At 37.6% G+C, this 19,786-nt stretch overlaps 1 protein-coding gene across 1 annotated transcript in view; it reads left to right on the forward strand.

Annotated features, from left to right (window-relative positions):
* LOC111146999 (progesterone immunomodulatory binding factor 1) overlaps positions 1 to 19,786 on the forward strand; it is a 203,321-nt gene that overhangs the window by 180,419 nt on the left and 3,116 nt on the right. The window contains exon 17 of the mRNA XM_022502829.1: positions 14,068 to 14,241. Within this exon, the coding sequence (XP_022358537.1) occupies positions 14,068 to 14,241 (174 nt within the window). The remainder of the gene's footprint in view (positions 1 to 14,067; positions 14,242 to 19,786) is intronic.

Below are 19,786 nucleotides of genomic sequence, written 5' to 3' on the forward strand. Positions count from 1 at the left end.
AAGAAGCTGATGTAAAAGCCCTTTTGTGATTTCTTTTGAAGCTGTATTAAGGGTAGTTGTTAGAGCCCCGATTAGGAAGCCGTTCCAGTATTTCAGTGAGTTATGATGGTATCTTGAACCAGACTGGTGATGATGGTGTCCACCAAGAATGGACTAATTTGAAAGCTATTTAGAAAACAGAATCAGGGACGCCTGGGTGGCTCAGTCAGTTAAGCATCTGCCTTCGGCTCAGGTCATGATCCCAGGGTCCTCGGATCAAGCCCCACATCAGGCTCTCTGCTTAGTGGGGAGTCTGCCTCTCCCTCTGCCTCTGTGAGCTCTCGCTCTCTCACCCTCTCTCAAATAAATAAATCAAAAAAAAAAAAAAAAAAAGAAAGAAAGGAGAATCATGGGGCTTGGTGACTGGACCTAGGGAATGCTGAAGAGAGGAGGTATGAGGATTGATGCCCAAGGTTTCCGCTTTCATCCTGGGTTTCTGGTGGTACCACAAAGCACATGGGAGAAATAGAGTTGGAGAAGAAAAGCTCAAGAAAATATCTAAGTGGATATATCCAGTAAAGATAGTGCTTTATGTGGAAGGAATTAAATGAACTGGTAAATGAACTACATAGAATGAGAGCAGAAAGAGGCCTAGGCCAGAATCTTGACGAACACCAACATTTAAGGGATGGGTAGAGGAAAAACTTTGCACAGATTAGAAGGCACCATAACCAGAGAAATGGCAGGAACATCAGAATGAGAGTAGAATCTGACCAGTGACAATGGTCTGTCAAGGGGCCAAATCAAACAAAGATGAAAAAGGAAGTGTCAACTGAACTTAACGAGATGGTGCATCAGTTTCCGTGGAGCCAAAAAGCAGACTGCAGTGAATTGATGAATGAACAGGAGTTGAAAAGTGGTCATAGGAAAGATAGATAAACCTTAAGTTATTTAAATCAGAGACTGTAGGATGATGGGGAGGGGCATGAGGTCAAGGGCTTTAACCTCTCACGGTTAGGGAGTATCCAATTTAAACGGTGATGGGAAGGAGCCAGGTGGAGAGAGACATTGTAGGGACAAGCAAGAGAAAGATACCAATTGAGCAAAGTGTTGGGGAAGGAGGAGATCCAGAGTGCAAGTGATGGGATTTAATTTTAGACAGGAGGGCACCTTTTCCATTTTGAAGATAGAAATAAAGATTATGTAAAGATAAAAATGAGTTTTTAGGTTTGGTGGTAAGAATTTAGGCAGTTCCCATCCAATGGCTGTGCTCTAATGACAGATTTGCTAGCGTCAGAATTTTAAAGAAAACAGAATTTTGAAACAGCTTCACAGTGGGTCGCCTGAGTGGCTCAGTGGGCTAAAGCCTCTGCCTTTGGCTCAAGTCATGATCCCAGGGTCCTGGGATCGAGCCCCGCATCAGGCTCTCTGCTCAGCGGGGAGCCTGCTTCCCTTCCTCTCTCTCTGCCTGCTTGTGATCTCTATCAAATAAATAAATAAATAAAATCTTAAAAAAAAAAAAAAGAAAGAAAGAAACAGCTTCACAGTAAATGAGTGATATGTATTATGGAAATATCAAATAACGGCCAAGTTGAAACACCATGTGTTTATAGTCGTACCATTTTGAGCAATTTTTCTCCAGTAGCATTCAGGGTGCTAGGTATAAACATGGAGATGATGGACAATGGGATTGGTCCAGAATTACATTCTACCTTCTAGTATATATGTGTATGTATGTGTTCAGGTCACTTGTTAAATTGTAAGGTTGGAATTACCTTTATATTCTTTATGTCACCTCCATATTAAAATACTGTGAGAAAAGCCAAAGTCAGACAAGAAGACTATCACACGTATCCTATCACAGCTCTACTACTTCGTAGCTATGGATTCTTGTGACAATAATTTACTCCCTCTAAACCCCATTTCCTTGTGTGTAAAGGTAATGTCTACTCTGCAGGACTATATGAGATTTAAATACTATCGTAACATTCCTGGTGTGTAACAACACATAACTTAATGGATGTGGTTCCTTTTTGTCTTTTCCTTCTGTGTCAAGAGTCAATTCAAATGTTATGTATTCTTTGAAGTTCTCTCAAAGTTCGACAAAGAAAAATTCATCCCTTTTTTCTACTTCTTTCCAATAATTTTTAAAATATTTCTGTTAATGTTCACATCACTATATAATTATGCATATGACTTGGCCAGTAAAGTGCCTCATTTTTCCTATTAGCCGTTAGCCCAGTATTTAGCATGTAATAAGTACTCAGTTGAATAATTGTTATGGTCCTTTACCATCTTCAATTATAACTGCACCTGAAACTGTCAAATAGAATAGTCAAATAGAAAACTTGAGGAACTAACCTTTAGTATAGCCCCATCCCCTTCCCTCAGATAGTAAAATACCCTCTGACAACTGATATCATTTTAACTAAAGACGCTCTTTATACCCAAGAACAGTTTCACTTTATCTAAAAGTAACCACTAGGAAGTCAAGTTTGTCTAAAACAAAGCTACTTCCAAAACCTTGGACATGGTACCTGTACCCACAAGCAACCTCTATGGGTTGCGAGCCTCTCAAAAATAATACACATTTGTGAGAGATATCTATTTCTGAGACCTGAGATTCTTTTACCCTTTTACTTAGTGCTTCTACTGATAATATCTTTCAGGGTCTACAGGCATTTCAGTTAGTATGTAACCAGAATTAACTAACCACTCCTTACTAAGGTTCCTAGACTATGCAAAGCCCCATTTTTTGCTTGAATGTTGGGCTCCCATTAGTCCAGAATACTTGCCTTGTACTGCACTGTGTATCACAAACCTGCAGTTAACCAGGTTTCCTAAAAGTGAAGTCACAGTATAATTATCATTCTTTTATGGTATGTTTATGTTCCCAGATCCTAACTCATATGTTCTTTGTGATTTCTCGGAAAGTTTCAGGGACGTTTCAGCACCACAAGTGCCCCTTAGGCAATCCACTTCATAAAGAGTTCAAACAAATTACATATTTCTATATGTGTGTCATTCCTTTTGGTTCATACTTAACTGTTTTGACATTTTCTTAAGGATACCTTTTACATGTTTTTCTTATATACCTATGTAGTTAAATTTTACATCACCATGACTAAAAAAAATACTGAGGGCCTAAGTTAATTTTTCTTTAGATGAAGATGTAATTGTTTCTTAGATTTATACGTTTCTCATCTTAGTGATGCTCTTCCGGTTAAAATTTATTTTGATTTAGTGAGTTTAAGTGAATTTTTAAAAAAGATTTATTTCCTTATTTGAGAGTCCCCACTCATGTGGGTTGTGGGGTGAGGGGTTGGTGGCAGAGGGAGAGAGAGAAGACCAAGGAGACTCTGCACTGAGCATGAGCCCAACACAAGGCTTGATCTCATGACTCTGAGATCAGGGCCCTAAGATCACAACCCTAAAATCATGACCTGAGCCAAACCAAGATTTGGACGCTTAACTGACTGTGCCACCCAGGCGCCCCTTAAGACAGTTATTAGATGGGATTGGGATGGAAACAAACCGTAAGAGACTCTTAATCTCATGAAACAAACTGAGGGTTGCTGGGGGGAGTGGGGGGGTAGGGAGAGGGTGGTTAGGTTATGGACATTAGGGAGGGTATGTGCTATGGTGAGTGCTATAAAATGTGTAAGCCTGATAATTTACAGACCTGTACCCCTGGGCAAATAATATATTATTATGTTAATAAAAATAATTTTTAAAAAGTCATTCTCAAGTAAAAAAGAAAAAAGAAAAAAAAAGACAGTTATTGTAATGAAAACCTAAAATGCACATACAAGGGAAGTCATATTTTCTCTATAAAGTTTTAGAATGCTTATTTTTGCCATATAAAGGTAAGTGAATTCAAGTCCAAGGAAATTCAGGGAGTAAAATATTGCAAAAAATAACTCTAATGTCGAATTTACATATACTTTTAAAAGTATGCCAGAACCAGGGGTGCTTGGGTAGCTCAGTGGGTTAAGCGTCTGCCTTCAGCTCAGGTCATGATCCCAGGGTCTTGGCATAGAGCCCCCTTGTTGGGCTCCCTACTCAGCGGGGACTCTGCCTCTCCTTTCCTTCTGCCTCTCCCCTACCACCACAACTTGTGCTCTCTCTCACTGACTCTCTCTCTCTCTCTCAAATAAATAAAATCTCTCTAAGAAAACTTTTTTAATAAGAAAGTGTGCCAAAACCAAGCCAATTATATATCGGTAATAATAGTATCTTGAGTTTTTATAGCTTCTTTCTTCCCTAATATTTAAAACATTTTCAGATCAGTTATGTTATACTAACATACTTACAAATCAGTTATAGATTGCTTTCAACCAAGTATATCTAGGAACTAAGGAATCAAAGAAAGGAAAAGCTTTAAATTATTCCTCCATGCTTGTGCCATCTAGAATTTTCAGTTAATAATAAGAACATTTAATATTTATATATGACTTTGGAATTTTTTTTTAAATTTTATTTCTTTATTTTGACAGAGAGAGATCACAAGTAGGCAGAGAGGCAGGCAGAGAGAGAAGGGGAAGCAGGCTCCCTGCTGAGCAGAGAGCCTTTTGCCAGGCTCGATCCCAGGACCCTGAGACCATGGCCTGAGCTGAAGGCAGAGGCTTTAAACCACTGAGCCACCCAGGCGCCCTGACTTTGGAATTTTTTAATACTCATTTCTTTAGGGCTTCTGGTTGGCTCAGTAGGTTAAGCCTCTGCCTTCTGCTCAGGTCATGATCCCAGGGTCCTGGAATCATGCCTGGCAAAAGGCTCTCTGCTCAGCGGGGAACCCGCTTCCTCCTCTCTCTCTCTCTGCCTCTCTGCCTACTTGTGATCTCTGTCTGTCAAATAAATAAATAGAATCTTTAATTAAAAAAATACTGATTTCTTTAACCCTCACAGAAAACGGTGATGATCTTATACCCATTTCACAGAAGGAGCAGCTAAATCTCAGTTGTCCATCTTGTGGAATGTTAACTCTCCTCAATTTTGAGTTGCATAAAAGACACATGACTTTCTTTTAGATTGTACTCTGTGGACCTCTATGTTTATGTGGACTTGTATAGAACTTAGTACAACTAGGTTAAGTTATTTTGATTTTCCATAAGTGTTTTGGCTTTGTTCATCTTTTTCATCATCATCTTTAAAATTACAAATATCTTTGTGGTACCTGGCAAATAAAACTCTTATTTGAAGCAATAAAATATCTCATCATAATATCTTAGATGTGTATATATGTCCTTTTAACTTTTTTTACATCTCTTAGGTATCATATAGGCCTATTATTATCTAATTTCTTGAATTTGTATTTTAGAATGAAATATGTATTTTTCCCACTGTATTTTAGAAGTCTGGCATATTTTCTTTTAAATAGTAAGTACATTTCTCTGACCTTTTTTTTTTTTTTTTTTTTTTACCAATAAGGAACAAGTAAAGACCTCTTGCTATCATATCTATCCCTCTGTTTTTATGATTCTCTTGGAATCATAGAAGTTTATAACAAACCAAACATTTCTAGAACGTGAGGAGACACACAAAACTGCAAAGCTATAAAATGAGTCTCTGGAAATGTGTGGTGGCCAGGAGAGATTGTTAGATATGAGGTAATTATATCATAATCCTGTCAGGTACTGTACTGGCAGTATTTTGATATAAACTAAAGTCACTGATTACGCATCAGAGAGCTACCACTGTGGGAAGGCTGGGAATACAACATGGCGAAAGTACAGACAGTGAAGTGAGCCGCACTCTGGAAACCAGTCCTCAAAGTAGAGCACAGTGTTTCGAGTTTGATGGCTATCATGGAAATCAGCTAGAATATGCATCAAAACCTATCAGGTTATACTGAGATAGTAAAGGCCAGAAACTAGACAGCAGCTAGATGAATACTGTTAAAGAAGGGGAGCGGGGGCACAAAGAGAGAATGCCTACGGGAAGGCAGAGCAGTCAGAATTCCAAGATACACTATCCAGCAATCAGACGATGTAAAGGGTGTGTACAAGCCAATCAGAACAGAATCAAAGGGCCCACACTTCTGTTTTGTCAACCATGGCAGTGATTTCAACTCAGGGGCCTACTTTATTGTGTTAATACTAGCTTCTTTCTGTACCTAGATCACTGTTGAGCATGACCTTAAGATTATATCCAAGTTTAGGAAAGAATGTACCAGGTGACTAGTTATGTCCCTTCGGCTATGACAGCACAGTTGTCTCTCTCTCATGTATATACTTGAGCTCTCACTAAGCTTTCAGTCTTGGATAAGGTATGGTTCCAAAACCGTGAATGTCATCTTCCGTGCATTAGAATAAGGAGTAGCTAGTCTTACTCTGCTCTGCTCTGGCCAAGACTTCTCTGTTCTGTTCTAGGTTCCAAACTTTCCAATACTAGAAGGTAATCTGAGAAAAACAATCAAGATGGGGAAAGAGTTCAAGAATTCTTTTCAGTCATAAAAGGGATGAATGAACTGGGGATGTTTACAGAAGAAATGATTTAGAGAGATGTAAGAAATTCAAAGCAAGCATGGGAAGGAGGCAGTAATAGACTTGTTATAGCCTTCTCCAAAGGCTAGAATTAAAGCCTAAGAGTAGAAATAGAAATTATAAGGAGACACGTTTTGTTTTGTTTTGCTTTGGTTTTTTGTTGTTGTTATTGTTGTTTTGTTTTGTTTTGTTTTGTTTTGTATAGAGGCCTAGTTAAATATCTTGAAGATCCCTTCCAAACCTGAAATTGTGTGTGTGTGTAAGAACCTTTGATAGAAGATAGATGAACTATTTTATAAATAATGACAGCTTTGAACCCAGAAAGATCTACATTTAAAAACTGGTTTCACTTATTAGTAACTAATGGACCTGGCTAAATTTCTTATAACCTTCTTAGCTTGTTTTTCCATCTTCGAAATTGAAGTAATATTTACCTTTTGGTATTTAGAAGAGGATTAAATTATTATTTTTTTAAAGGTTTATTTGAGAGAGAGAGTGTAGGAGGAGAGGGGCAGAGAGAGAGAGAGCTTTAAGCAGCTGACAGCAACATGAGGCTTTATCTCATGACCCTGAAACCAAGAGTCAGACACCCAACAAGCTGCACCACCGAGGCACCCCGGAAGAGGATTAAATTATCATGTAAGATACATAGCACAAAGCTTAGCACATAGTAGATACTCAGTGAACGTTAGCTCTTTTCCTCACTCTCTCTCCAAACCTAGAAACTTTATATTCTCACCTTGAGGCAAAGGGACAACCCCAGGGAAAGGTTAGCCTACAAATGAAACAAGTATTTAGACAGGAAGACTGAGGGAGGGACTGGAAAATAGGAGTTGGCAGTCGTAGTTACTGAGGCTATTCTCCAACAATTCTGCCATAACTAGGGTGTAGTGGCATTGACATTCAAAGTATATTTTAACTTCCTCAAAAATCATGTATTAAAAATCTCTACTAAAGTGTTTGCAAGTGAAATGATCCGAAGGCCTGAAATCTGCTTTGAAATATTTCAGAAAAACTGGTAAAGAAACAGATAAAACATTGTTGGCAGAACAGTCTGGCAGTGTTGCAAACAACTAAACACAGTTACCATATGACCCAGCAATCCATTCCTAGGTATATACCCAAAAGAAATGAAACATGAGCACACACACACACAAAAACTTGTGCATGAATGCTTATGGAAGCATTTTTCACAACAGCCAAGAAGTGGAAACAACCCAGATGTCCATCAGCTGATGAATGAATAAACAAAATATGGTATAACCATACAGTAGAATATTATTTGGCCATAAAAAGAAATGAGATGCTGATATATGTTATAACATGGATAAACCTTGAAAACATTATGCTAAGTTAAAGAAGTCAGTAACAAAAGACTACATACATCATGATTCCGTTCATATGAGATGTCTGGAACAGGGAAATCTAAGGAGGGAGAAAATAGATGAGTGGTTGCTTAGGGCTGGGAAGTCGAGAGGAAGGTGGGATCGAGGAGTAATTTCTAAAGGAATCCCGGTTTCTTTCTGAAGTAATAAAGTTTTAAAATTGACTATGCTAATGTGCACATATCCATGAATATACTAAAAACCATTGAATTATACAGTTTAAATGGATGACTGTGTGGTTGTGAATTATATCTCACTAAAGCTGTTTTAAAAAACAATATTGGCAAAATGTTCATCATTGTTCCTGTTGGGCTGTAGAACGGAGAGCTTCATCTACTCTTTGTATATTGGAAAGTTTCCATAATAGAGTGTTTTTTAAATAGCCCTTCCGATGAAGTTTAAATATCCAAAATATGGATGCACTTGGTTTAAAACGAGGTTGGTTTTTACCTCCTGTTTACCTCAAGTGGGAAAGATGCACAGAATTGTCTGACTTGTTAGCCACGGTACGCTGTTATTTCTATGTAAAAACATTACATTTGACCTCCAATGGAGCACATACTTTGCATTATACTTGTCAGAGCTATTTTCATCAAGAAATGCCATCTGTGTGTCGCCTTGCCAACATCTTTGCCGAGTTTACAACTTTCAGCAACTTACTGGCATCGGCTCTGCTGTACTGTTATGCAGCTGCTCGGCAGCTGAGCTGTTTTAATACACCACCGCGCTATGCGGAGAGTTTATACTAAATGGCCGAGCTATGTGGTTTGGGAGTCAAGAGAGCAGCCCCTCTTTCTTATAGAGATTATTTATGCAGTAACAGTTGTCATCCCCATCCTCATCCTCATCCTCCTCCTCCTCCTCCTCCTCATCATCACCTTCTCCTCATCATCAAGTTTCATAAGAACTTGGCCCTTAATTCTTCCATTCCAAATAGTAATTATTTTACAGCAATGTGGTTTTTATTGTTTCATTTTATTTCAGTTGTATCCCAAGTCTCCATTGTATAACCAGATGCAGTGCTAGAGCTGTTAATTTTAATGAATGGTTCATTCATTCTTGAAGTTATTGTAATTTTTTGATGTATTTGATATACTGGATTATGACATCTATACTATTAGTTTTTTGAGAACCAGCATAAAAGTGTCAGAATTAATGACTAATATTATAAATCAGACTCTGTATATAAACAGTATGTAAAGTTCTCGAACTAGTAGCTAAAGGGAAAGAGAATTGGGGCATGTCACTTTTACAGCATGTGAATTTTACAATGAATAAGTATTGCTTGTATAATTTTTTAAAATGGGAATTTAAAAAAAATATTTTGAGAAATTCACAGAGCATTTGCCAAGATTAGGCTAACACAGCCAGAATAAAGAGCTCCAGATTAGGGAACTCTACATTCTGTCATTTTGGAGAAGAGAGCCTGCTTTTTGCCCGAGCCCTACAATGAAGCCTACTAAACAGACTTTCTCATCCACGTGTGCAGAGGGAGGACTCAGTTGTTTCGTTCACATGAATGAAATGAAAAACAGAAAGAAAACTTTTAATCAGGTTCTTTGTTTGTAATTTGGAACACACACCAAAGACTGTCAGAAACTGCAAGAAAATGAATAATTAGCACAAAAATCACAACAAAGAAACTGACCCTGTTCTCCAAAGAAAACAAAAACAAAATTCCATAGCAGAAAAGAACTTACAAGGTATTATAATTCATTTTTTCAGGAAAATTTGAGAAAGTAATATTTCCATAAAATGAGAAATAGCAAGCAAAAAAAAATTGGTGATATTTTATTTTCAGAAATAGCTAAAATAAAAATCATGAAATTATTATAAGTCAGTAAAAACGCCAGAAGAAGGATGTGAGGAAAAGTCAACAAACTCTCCTAAAACTTAGAAAAAGGTAAAAAGATGGAAACTAATGCAGAAAAGGTAAACAATGTAGATCACAGAAAGAAAAAAAAAAAACCTGCAAAGAAATAATCAGCTTGGCATCATAGTTCTCGGAAATTTGACTTAGGAAACAACGAATAATACCATCAAAGTCCTGAAGGAAAGCACAATACTTTCCTTCACAATACCCTCTCAGAAATGATGGAACTTATCAAAATAGATAATAAAGAAATAAAGTAATAAAAAGAAATTCACACTAATAACTGTGCATCAGTCTTAAAAACAGTCTACAAAATTGAACACAGCTAATAAATAGCATGATTAAGAAGCTAATCTTAGGTAATATGGGAAAAGGCATATATTATTTCCATCAATGAAAGAAAAAAAAGGCAGAACTCTAAGGAGGAGGGAAATCTCTTTAAGAAAGTCAGAGTACAAATAGGAACCCAAGTAAATGGCATGATTTTGAGCAATAGATGCAATGTAAGAAAAAGAATTCAATTGAACATGATACTGACACATTCTCCTTCGAACATCAGAGGGTCCTTTCTTGTGCATCTAATCACACTCTCTGCTCTGCAGTGAACATTATTTGTAAGTCATTAAATACGAGTACAAATAACTACTGACAAATCAGAAAAGGATGGTTTAAGGACATGGAAAAGCAGAATCAAAAGCTAGGGAAGTGGGACGCCTGGGTGGCTCAGTGGGTTAAGCCGCTGCCTTCGGCTCAGGTCATGATCCCAGGGTCCTGGGATTAAGTCCCGCATCGGGCTCCTTGTCCAGCAGGGAGCCTGCTTCTCTCTCTGCCTCTCCCTGCCACTCTGCCTGCTTGTGCTCTCTCTGACAAATAAATAAACAAAATCTTAAGGGAGAAAAAAAAAAAAAAAAGCTAGGGAAATGAAATGCAAAAGTCAAGTCCAAACAATCAGAGCAGAATCTTAAATAGGAGATGGAGCCAACAATCAGGAGCCAGACAAGAACATGGTAAGACCCAAACCAGATAGGAACAAACCAGAAGATTTCAAGGTGACTTCATCTGACCAAACGATTCTGTTTCGTAGTGACAAGTAAGTTTTCTAGCTCATATATGTTAATGTTGGTTTATTTATTTTTGTCAGTCTGAGAATTGAAATCTCATAATTACAACCGTTTATTTGTAATAATAATACCATTAAGGACATGACAATTTATGCCCAAAATGTCGGTGAAAGATCTGTTAAAACATTGTCATGGTTAGAAAGACTCAGTATCATAAAAGTCAGTTCTTCTAAGTTTTTCTTTTAATTTAACCTAAGTCCACCCCTGTCTCTAAGAATAGAGTTAAAATGTATGCAAATCATTAAACATAACAGTGTGACATGGGTACATGAACTGACAGACTATTGGAATTAAGTTTAAAAGTCCAGGAATAAATCATCTACTTATGGAAGTTTAGTGTACGATAAAGATAAGCATCTGAAATAGTTGAGTACATAATGTTATCACAGAATAATTATGGGGGAAAGATGTCGAATCCACACCCTTAACCATAAGCCAGGATAAACTTCAGACAGATCAGAGGTCTAAACATTTGAAAAGGAAAAGAAAAAGAAAGCATAAATGTAACTGGAGGAAAATGAAGACGAAAACACAGAGAAGGCTGTAAAATGAGAGATTGAGATATTCAGCCACATCAGAATCAGAAAGGTCAGCATAGCAAAAAAAAAAAAAAAAAAAAAAAAAAAAAAAAAAAAAAAATCATGAACATAGATAAAAGATAAACAGGTAGAAGGAGGCAGGGGAGACTGCCACTCATCTTACAAAGGGTAAAATCTCTAACACAAAGCGCTCCTTGAAATGTGTAAGAAAATGACCATCAGTCAGGAGAAAAATGGGCCGAGAATATCAAATACCCTTAAATATATGAAAAGCTGCTCAACCTCACAATAGAAGAAATGCGAAATAAAACATACTCACTTATCACACTGGCAAATATCCAAAAAGGTAACACAAGCATACATTTTATCAATTAGGAAACTGAAGCTCATTGAACCAGAGTAGATTGCCTAAGTTTACATAGTGAGTAAGAGAGTCAGGAATAGATGTGTCTTTGACTTCTAACCTAATGCTAAAATATTTCCCGTACATGTGCGTGGCTTTCTGTGTGTTTAGTACATGATGGTATTGTGGATACTATCTGATGTTAAAGTGGAATTTTCTTTCCCTAGATTTACCATTGATAAAAAAGGAATGGATCATTTATGTGACCACACATAATAAAACTGAAAAAAAATTTCCTACATGTTGTTTTGGGATCCACCGTAGCTGTATTTTTTTAGTAGGCATTTTATAGAACTGTGTTATTTGTACAGTATTCTTTACCTGCATTTCAGAAACCATGCTAACATTGTCTAATGCAGCCAGAAGAATGAAAGCAGACTGTCACCACACCCTAAATTGAGGTGAGCCTAGTCTGGCTGAAGCAAAGACTTATGAATTTCTCTTCTGTCTCCTGACCAGCACCAGGAATGAGCTGTTTCCTGTAACTCTTCCTCTACCAGCAGGAGAAGGAAGGCAAAGAGAAACGCAATGACGGCCTCCTCCCGGGCACTCAGGAGCCAAAGCCCTCTGCCTAATGTCCCTGCACCTCCTTCCCGTTCTCCCTCCTCATCCTCATTGCCGAACCTGTCCCCTTCCCCAGTAAATATGATGCCCTTTACCTTACTAATCTGTAGATGAGTAGTATGTTGTGTTAAAGGTCATTTTTTCCTATTATCTTATCTTCATTCCAAGATACAAAACTTATGGAAAGTAAACATAGGTTCTTTAAGATAGAAAAGTTTTCTCTCAATAGCCTGAGAGACCATCATCTCTCCTTCCCCTTCGACTTACAACAGTAAGTAGAACAGGAGCTGAAATCTGCTGTAATACCAGACATGTTTGATATCAAGTCGGTGATTATGTACTTCACTGTGGAGACCATATAAATGAAATAACACAATCTTGAAAGCCAAAAGATCCCCCAAAAGGCTCAGATGCTATTCTGTCAGATTGGCCGTGTCTGAAGAGATCCACATTCTCACGTGCAGCAGCCCAGCCATCCCCAGGCCTTCAGAAGGGAGAAGAGGGATTCTGGCACCATTTCTCCCAGCTCCTCTATTGGCCCTAAGATTTATTAAGGCTTGGTGGCTTGAACTCAACAGCTCTGTTTTAAAATACCCACTCAAGCTAGAAGGTTCTAAATAGAACTAATGACAGCCTGGGGGGAGGGGGAAGGCCTGTAGGAACTTGCTCTGACCCAGAGCTAATGTCTATAAACAGATTAGTAGAAGGGAGCAGAACATCTCTCTGTCACCGGAGCTTTGGTGTCTTGGCATGAAAATGAAATAAAAAAATGGGAAAAAATGACTTGGAACATAGCCCACCACTATTCTACAAATAATAAGGTAAAGGAGATAGTTTAGTCTGTCCTCTCTTCGTATGCTTGTATTTGATTGAATGAATTTAGCAATTAATCACAAATATCCACTAATTAGTGTTAGAAGTTAAAGGTTTGACTGTGGGGAGAAATAAAAGACAAAACAGACTTAGAAGAGTAAATGCCTGAAAATTGTGATCGGAGCTCTTTAACAAGTTCAGCATAATTAATTCTTAGTTCAAACAGCAACTGCTAAAGCCAAGTCCAGTTTTCATTTGTAAAAGAATAGGGAATGCATGATTAAAGAAATCCTGAAATTGTATTAAACGTAAGGTTTGAGCTGGTGATTAGTAGCAAGAAGAAATGTTTTGGACTCTTCTTCCCTACCATCTTCTTATAAGACTTCCAAAGGAAATAGGATCATTGAAGAAGTAGAAGAGAGAAAATTAAGTGCCTAAATCATCTGTTCAACAAACCCGGTGTAGAAAAGCTCGGTGGAAAGTAGCTGTGCCAGTGGTTCTGAGGTTTGTCTGTTAGAATCACTTGGAGAGCTTTAGAAAATGCCAAAGCCAAGGCCACCTCCCTGTCCTATTACTCACAATCTCTGCAGGTGGGACACAGACATCAGCAGTTTCTGAAATGCCACAGGTGATCCCAATATGCAGAAAAATCAGGGACCCACTAGAGCCTGGAATGATATATTTATCACTTACCATCCTAAAAATACTAATGATATGAATCGATAATTATGTACATCACTGTACATTGACATGTTGTTAGTTTCACAGCTTTCCTCATTCATATAGTGATTGCTTCAAATGTTTCTTCTACTTCAAGAATAAAAATAAATGTTTTTTAGCATCCATCATTTTTAGTCTGCTTGCTAAAATCATACTTGCCATTATCTTCTGTTTTCGTCTATCAACAGGAATTGGCAGTAATGAAACAGATTGTCACCAATATGCGTAGTAAGCATTCTGAGGACCAGTTACTTCTTACTAAAACAGATGCAAAAAATATGACAGAGAATCATAAATCAAAGACTTTAAATGTGCCTAGAGGACACGAAGACAATATATTTATACCCAAACCAACACTCTTTGTAAGTACAACCAAAATTAACTTAGAATTTTAGTATCTCTGATTTTCATAAATATATTTTACTTAGGTTTCTTACCTCTTATTCATGTTGGTTTTAAACTAATTTTCAGTTTTATTTAAAGAACTTGAGAGATCTATATTAAGCCCTTTCCTGAATGTATGTATTACCTACCTTACAACTGATAGTTGGTTTTTAGTTAACATAATGGACTGGCCCAGAAATGAGCCTTAATCTAGCATTTACCTCCTCTAATCTTCAAGACTTATACGGGAATCAGAGGGACATTTTGTATAATTTTTCAACTTATCTAAGAATAAAAAGACATGCAAAATATCTCCTTCCCCCTCTTATTGGTAGTGAGTATACTTTGTTCTAAGAGGTTCTTCATAAGTACAGAACCAATCATATTAGCATAAAATTAATATTATTAGCATACAATTAATGTTTAATATAATATTAAAATTATATTAGCATAAACGAATACATTTTTAGATAGACATGTGCATATACAGGAATCACTCAAAAAACAATAAATCAGAAGAATTTAGATTAAAAAAGAAAATACTGAAAATGATGTTTTAACATAATTTTTAACATCATTTTTTATGAATAAAAATAAAAAGGCAACAGAATGAAAATAGTAGCATTATTAAATATTATACTTTAACATGGTTTCCCATCCTTGCATTAATTTCCCAGAGAAACATGATTTTTACAGTTTGAACAGAGACTCAAAACCAGACAGATTTTCTTTATGATACTCTGATTTGGTGAGCCCCCAGAATTTTAGGGCTTTTTTTTTGTTTTGGGGGGTTTTTTTTAGAGATTTTATTTATTTATTTGACAGAGAGAGTTCACAAGTAGGCATAGAGGCAGGCAGAGAGAGAGAGGGAGAAGTAGCTCCCCGCTGAGCAGAGACCCTGATTCGGGAACTCGATCCCAGGACTCTGGGATCATGACCCAAGCCAAAGGCAGAGGCTTAACCCACTGAGCCACCCAGGCGCCCCAAATTTTAGTTTTTTAAAGCTTCCAAGATGATTATAATAATCAGTCAAGTATGGGAGCATCTCATCTAAGCTACTTCATTATACATTTGGATAATGCCACTGGAGAGCAACGTGATATGAGAGATTGCTTGGTGACTACATGGTTCAACATCCTTTTTTTAAAAAAATGACAGTGAGTTACAATTTAGATGGAATAAGGGATAATTGTTGTAAGGATCCATGTGGTGGTAATGGAGACTGAGCTGACAGGAGAGAGAAAACAGGAAGCCTAGATTGACCAGCCAGGAAACAAGACAGCTATACGGATTTCCGGGTTTCCGCAGCTGTGTCCTGGGATCTTTTCCTCTGGTGGTACACCAGCTTCTCTTTGTTTCTCTCCCAGTTTCTGCTTACTCACAGTTTCCACTTCCTCATTAATTTGCTCTTGGCCCCTTGTCTTGAGACATGCTTCCTTCCCACATGGACTCTCTTTTAACCTATTCTCTGTGTATTTTCCAAAAACAGGAATCCAATTGGTGCAGCTTAGTTTTGTTGGGTGATATGCCTTTGTAGCAAGAGTTGTTAAGGTTGTTAGCCAGGCTACTGAATGGCCGCTAAAAAAATTCACTAATAAAATTATTAGTGAACAGGAATCCCATGGTACCAAATAAGCTGCCTAGAGCTACTTATTCCAAAGGACCATAGCTCAGAAACTGGGCTAAGGTGATGGCAGACAATATGATATGTCTGTTATATTATAATCTATCAGAATAGAGCAGACTGAATACATAGATGTTGATGGGATGAGTAAGGTCAGATGAAAAACCACAAGATACAGCCAAATACTTAAAGCCTGTACACCCTCTGATCTGCTTTTCTGACCCTTCTCTGTTCCAAGCAGTGAACTGTTCCTTCTGATTCTAACCTCCTGCATTTCTAACTTTGGCTGGTAACCTGATTCTGATATCCTGACTGCAACCAGTATATAATTAACAGTAAAATTTCTCCAGTACCTCAAAATAAGTCTTTGCAGTGAGAATAAAGTTAAGAAGATTCAAAATATAAAGTATTGGTTGGATGGTTTTTATATCCTTTTTACCCATGTGTGTTTCCTGGGGCTTTTCCTATAATAAACTTAATTTCTTTTATAATAAGGGAAAATTTTTCAAAAGAGGAATGAGCTCAGGAGCACCTGGCTGACTCAGCCAGTAGAGCATACAACTCTTAAATCTCAGGGCCGTGAGTTCAAGTCCCATGTTGGGTGTGCAGCCTACTTTAAAAAAAAAAAAAAAAAAAAAAGGTATGAACTCAGCCATACACTAGTGAAAACTGAGAACTAATACTGGAAACCAGTCAAATCAAGACTATGTGCTAATGCAAAATTATTAATGTGAATTGACTGGGTAACCTGGAGGGAGTCATGTAAACACTCTGAGCTGGTTCTAATCTGTAAAATGAGGGGGAAGATCATATGAAATGCGGTCTAGATATTTTTTATACTAACATGCTATTACTCTTTTCAAGCATTATAATTTTTACAGTTACTATTTTGAATATTTTCAATTTTCCATAGCAACATTTTTCTTAACATCTCATCTGATCTTGTTAACAAGGAATTTATGATGCAAATATGTAAAAATAAGATCTAATTATTTCATAATCTTACAGTTTTATAACTAAAATGGAAACATTTCTAATTTGCTTCCAGATCCTTTGGCTGAAATTATTTGCTATTGATATTTTTCCCTGATAACAAATTTATGCTGAATAGCTGGATGGATGTATGTTCATATATGCATTGAAAGGATGAGGAAACAAAACTACTGTCAGTGGGGCAGTAGGGTAGAAGGAGAGCTGTGATGTAGAAGAATGAAGGAGGGGCGCCTGGGTGGCTCAGTGGGTTAAGCCTCTGCCTTCGGCTCAGGTCATGATCTCAGGGTCCTGGGCTCAAGCCCCACATCAGGCTGCCCAGCGGAGAGCCTGCTTCCCTCTCTCTCTGCCTCTCTGCCTACTTGTGATCTTTGTCAAGTAAATAAATAAAATCTTAAAAAAAAAAAAGACGAAGAAGAAGAAAAGAAGGATAAGAGCTTGAGACATTTGTTTTTATGTGCTTTTATATTCAAAAGAAACTTTTATAGGGCCCACATGATATTTATACATGAAGAGGACCCCAAAGGTGCATATGATAGACACCTTTCTCAAGTTATGGCCATTGAAAATACAGATAGGGCAGAGTTGTTTTTCAGGCGTTGAACATACCAACCAAGTCTAGACTGAGTCACGGAATGTAAGTGCTGTAAGGTTAGGAGCTGTGTTTCCATTGCCTTGCACAATTCCTGAACAAAATTGATACTCAATAAATATTTGCTAATTGAGGGCTTTTAAAAAAAAGGTTATTATGTGCCTTCCTGATTTACTTACCTTGTTAGCTGTTAAAACTTTATTGGGTGGGCAACTTGAGTATTACACTAAAAGGACAGGGAGAGTGAAAGCAGCAACTCCCCCAGGCTGTGGTTAGTGCTACTTCTACAACAGGCCACACCATCTCGTCCCTTTCATTCATAAACACCCAGTACGTTCCAGCTCATCATCTACTTTCACTCTCAAGGTAGCTTTTAGTTGTCCTAGCCCTTTTCTCTCGCCTTAAGTCGCTCCTTTCTAGAAAAAAAAAACTGGAGCTGTTCTCATCCTCTTTGGAGCAACTTTCCTTTTTCCTTCCAGAGCACCATGGGACTAACTACCATCCTTTTGCACACCAGCATTTTTACTCAAGATTCATATCATTGTCACCATTTTCTCAATAAAAATGCAGATGTTAGCAGTCCTGCTCTCAGTCTTTTCTCCAAGCAGATTGTAAGCGTTGAAACAATAAAGAGGCTCAAACTCCAGGAGGGCAGGGAACATCGTAAGAATAGTGGCACCAGTACATTGTAAATGAAGCTTCCAAATTAGAGTTTATGGTAGGGTTCAGGCCTTAACTTAGATTGGTTATCTCAATGGCTGTCATCTATTGGACAGGTATATTACATTTATGTAATTTTTTACATAAATGGCTTTATGATGACATGACTCTCTCTGTAGAAATGATTTAGAACGCTGCATGTGGTCATCTGGAAAACAAAAAATGTTCAAGTAAGTACAATTTGGTTCAACAAGTTTGTCCTGACTACATGTAGGCACCCTTGCTAAACATTATAGAATATATGATCATTTTGATATAGACAAAATGGGGTGGACTACTTTAAAGTAAAAATAAAGAAAATGCTAAGTGCTGTAGAAATTTGAAGAAAGAATAGATACTGTGATGTTGATGGGCTCCTGGAGTATTGGAGGCTCGGGCCTTGAAGATTTTAACAGGTGACAATGAGGCTTAGAAAGTGAGAAATTCCAAAGGCAAAAAGAGTACAGTATTCACAAATTATTTTGTAATTTGTGCTTCTTTCCATTATTCAGTAATAGGATGTCTAATATATATTGTTTATATCAAGACTTTATTCCTTTCTTTGTAAGCATGGAGGGAGGGCAGTGAAGGTCGAATGATCTGGGACAATCTCTCATTTAAATTGGTAGGAGAGCCAGGTCAGCTGTTTTAGACTCACTTAGGTTGGGCTCTGCCTGTGAAGACTCTTTAAATACTTATTTCTGTGATTCCCAGCTTCCATCTTTTTTGGAAAACAAAGTTATTATATCTACTAGACAGCGTCTTTCTTTAGAAAAGCGGCTCTTTTCTGGTGGTTGAACACAAATAGATTCTTAATTTCTAGCTCTTTTTCTAGATTCCAGGAATAATCCACCAGGTTTATGATATATGTATTATTATCATTCTTTCTCCTTTTAACATACTTTCTCAATGTGTTAGAATCCCCAAGTAATATATTAATGTTTGAGTTGACTGCTTCTCCAGGACATAAAGGTACCTATCTTATCAGTTCTTTATCTCCAGACTCACATTGTAACCTGGTAGGTGAGTCCTGGTCGGTTTCCAGTTAATCCTGTCATTGGTTTCTACCACAGCCCTCTGGGCGCTTCCCTAAATCTGGAGTACAGTTTACTTGAGGGTTTGTTAACACTCAACTGATAACCCAGTTTTTCACTACTTTGTACTGTTTCTTTATAAAATCACAAATACAGTTAACCTAAACCAGCACATAAGAATTAAAGCTCTATGCCATATATACATATAAAAAGGGTTTCATATATTAGAACCTGTAAGAGATCAAATATCTCAAAAGTCAATTTATACAGTGGAAAAGCAGCTAATCCCTGGAAAGAGGCACAATCGATTGGGGCAAATCCGCTTCATTAACACATCTGATAGAGAATGTGTTTGTAAGGCGGGGAGGAGGAGAGGTCTGCAGTGGACCAAACACAGATAAAAGGAGTCAGGAAGAATTGTCTGCCACTGAAATTCTTGGCCTGTTCTTTTTGGGCCTTAAGATTCCTTTTTAGGGGTGCCTGGGTGGCTCAGTGGGTTAAAGCCTCTGCCTTCAGCTCAGGTCATGATCCCAGGGTCCTGGAATCGAGCCCCGCATCGGGCTCTCTGCTCAGCGGGGAGCCTG

Source organism: Enhydra lutris, unplaced genomic scaffold (genome assembly GCF_002288905.1).
Source record: "Enhydra lutris kenyoni isolate GAN:26980312 unplaced genomic scaffold, ASM228890v2 scaffoldscaffold15, whole genome shotgun sequence".
NCBI lineage: Eukaryota > Metazoa > Chordata > Mammalia > Carnivora > Mustelidae > Enhydra > Enhydra lutris.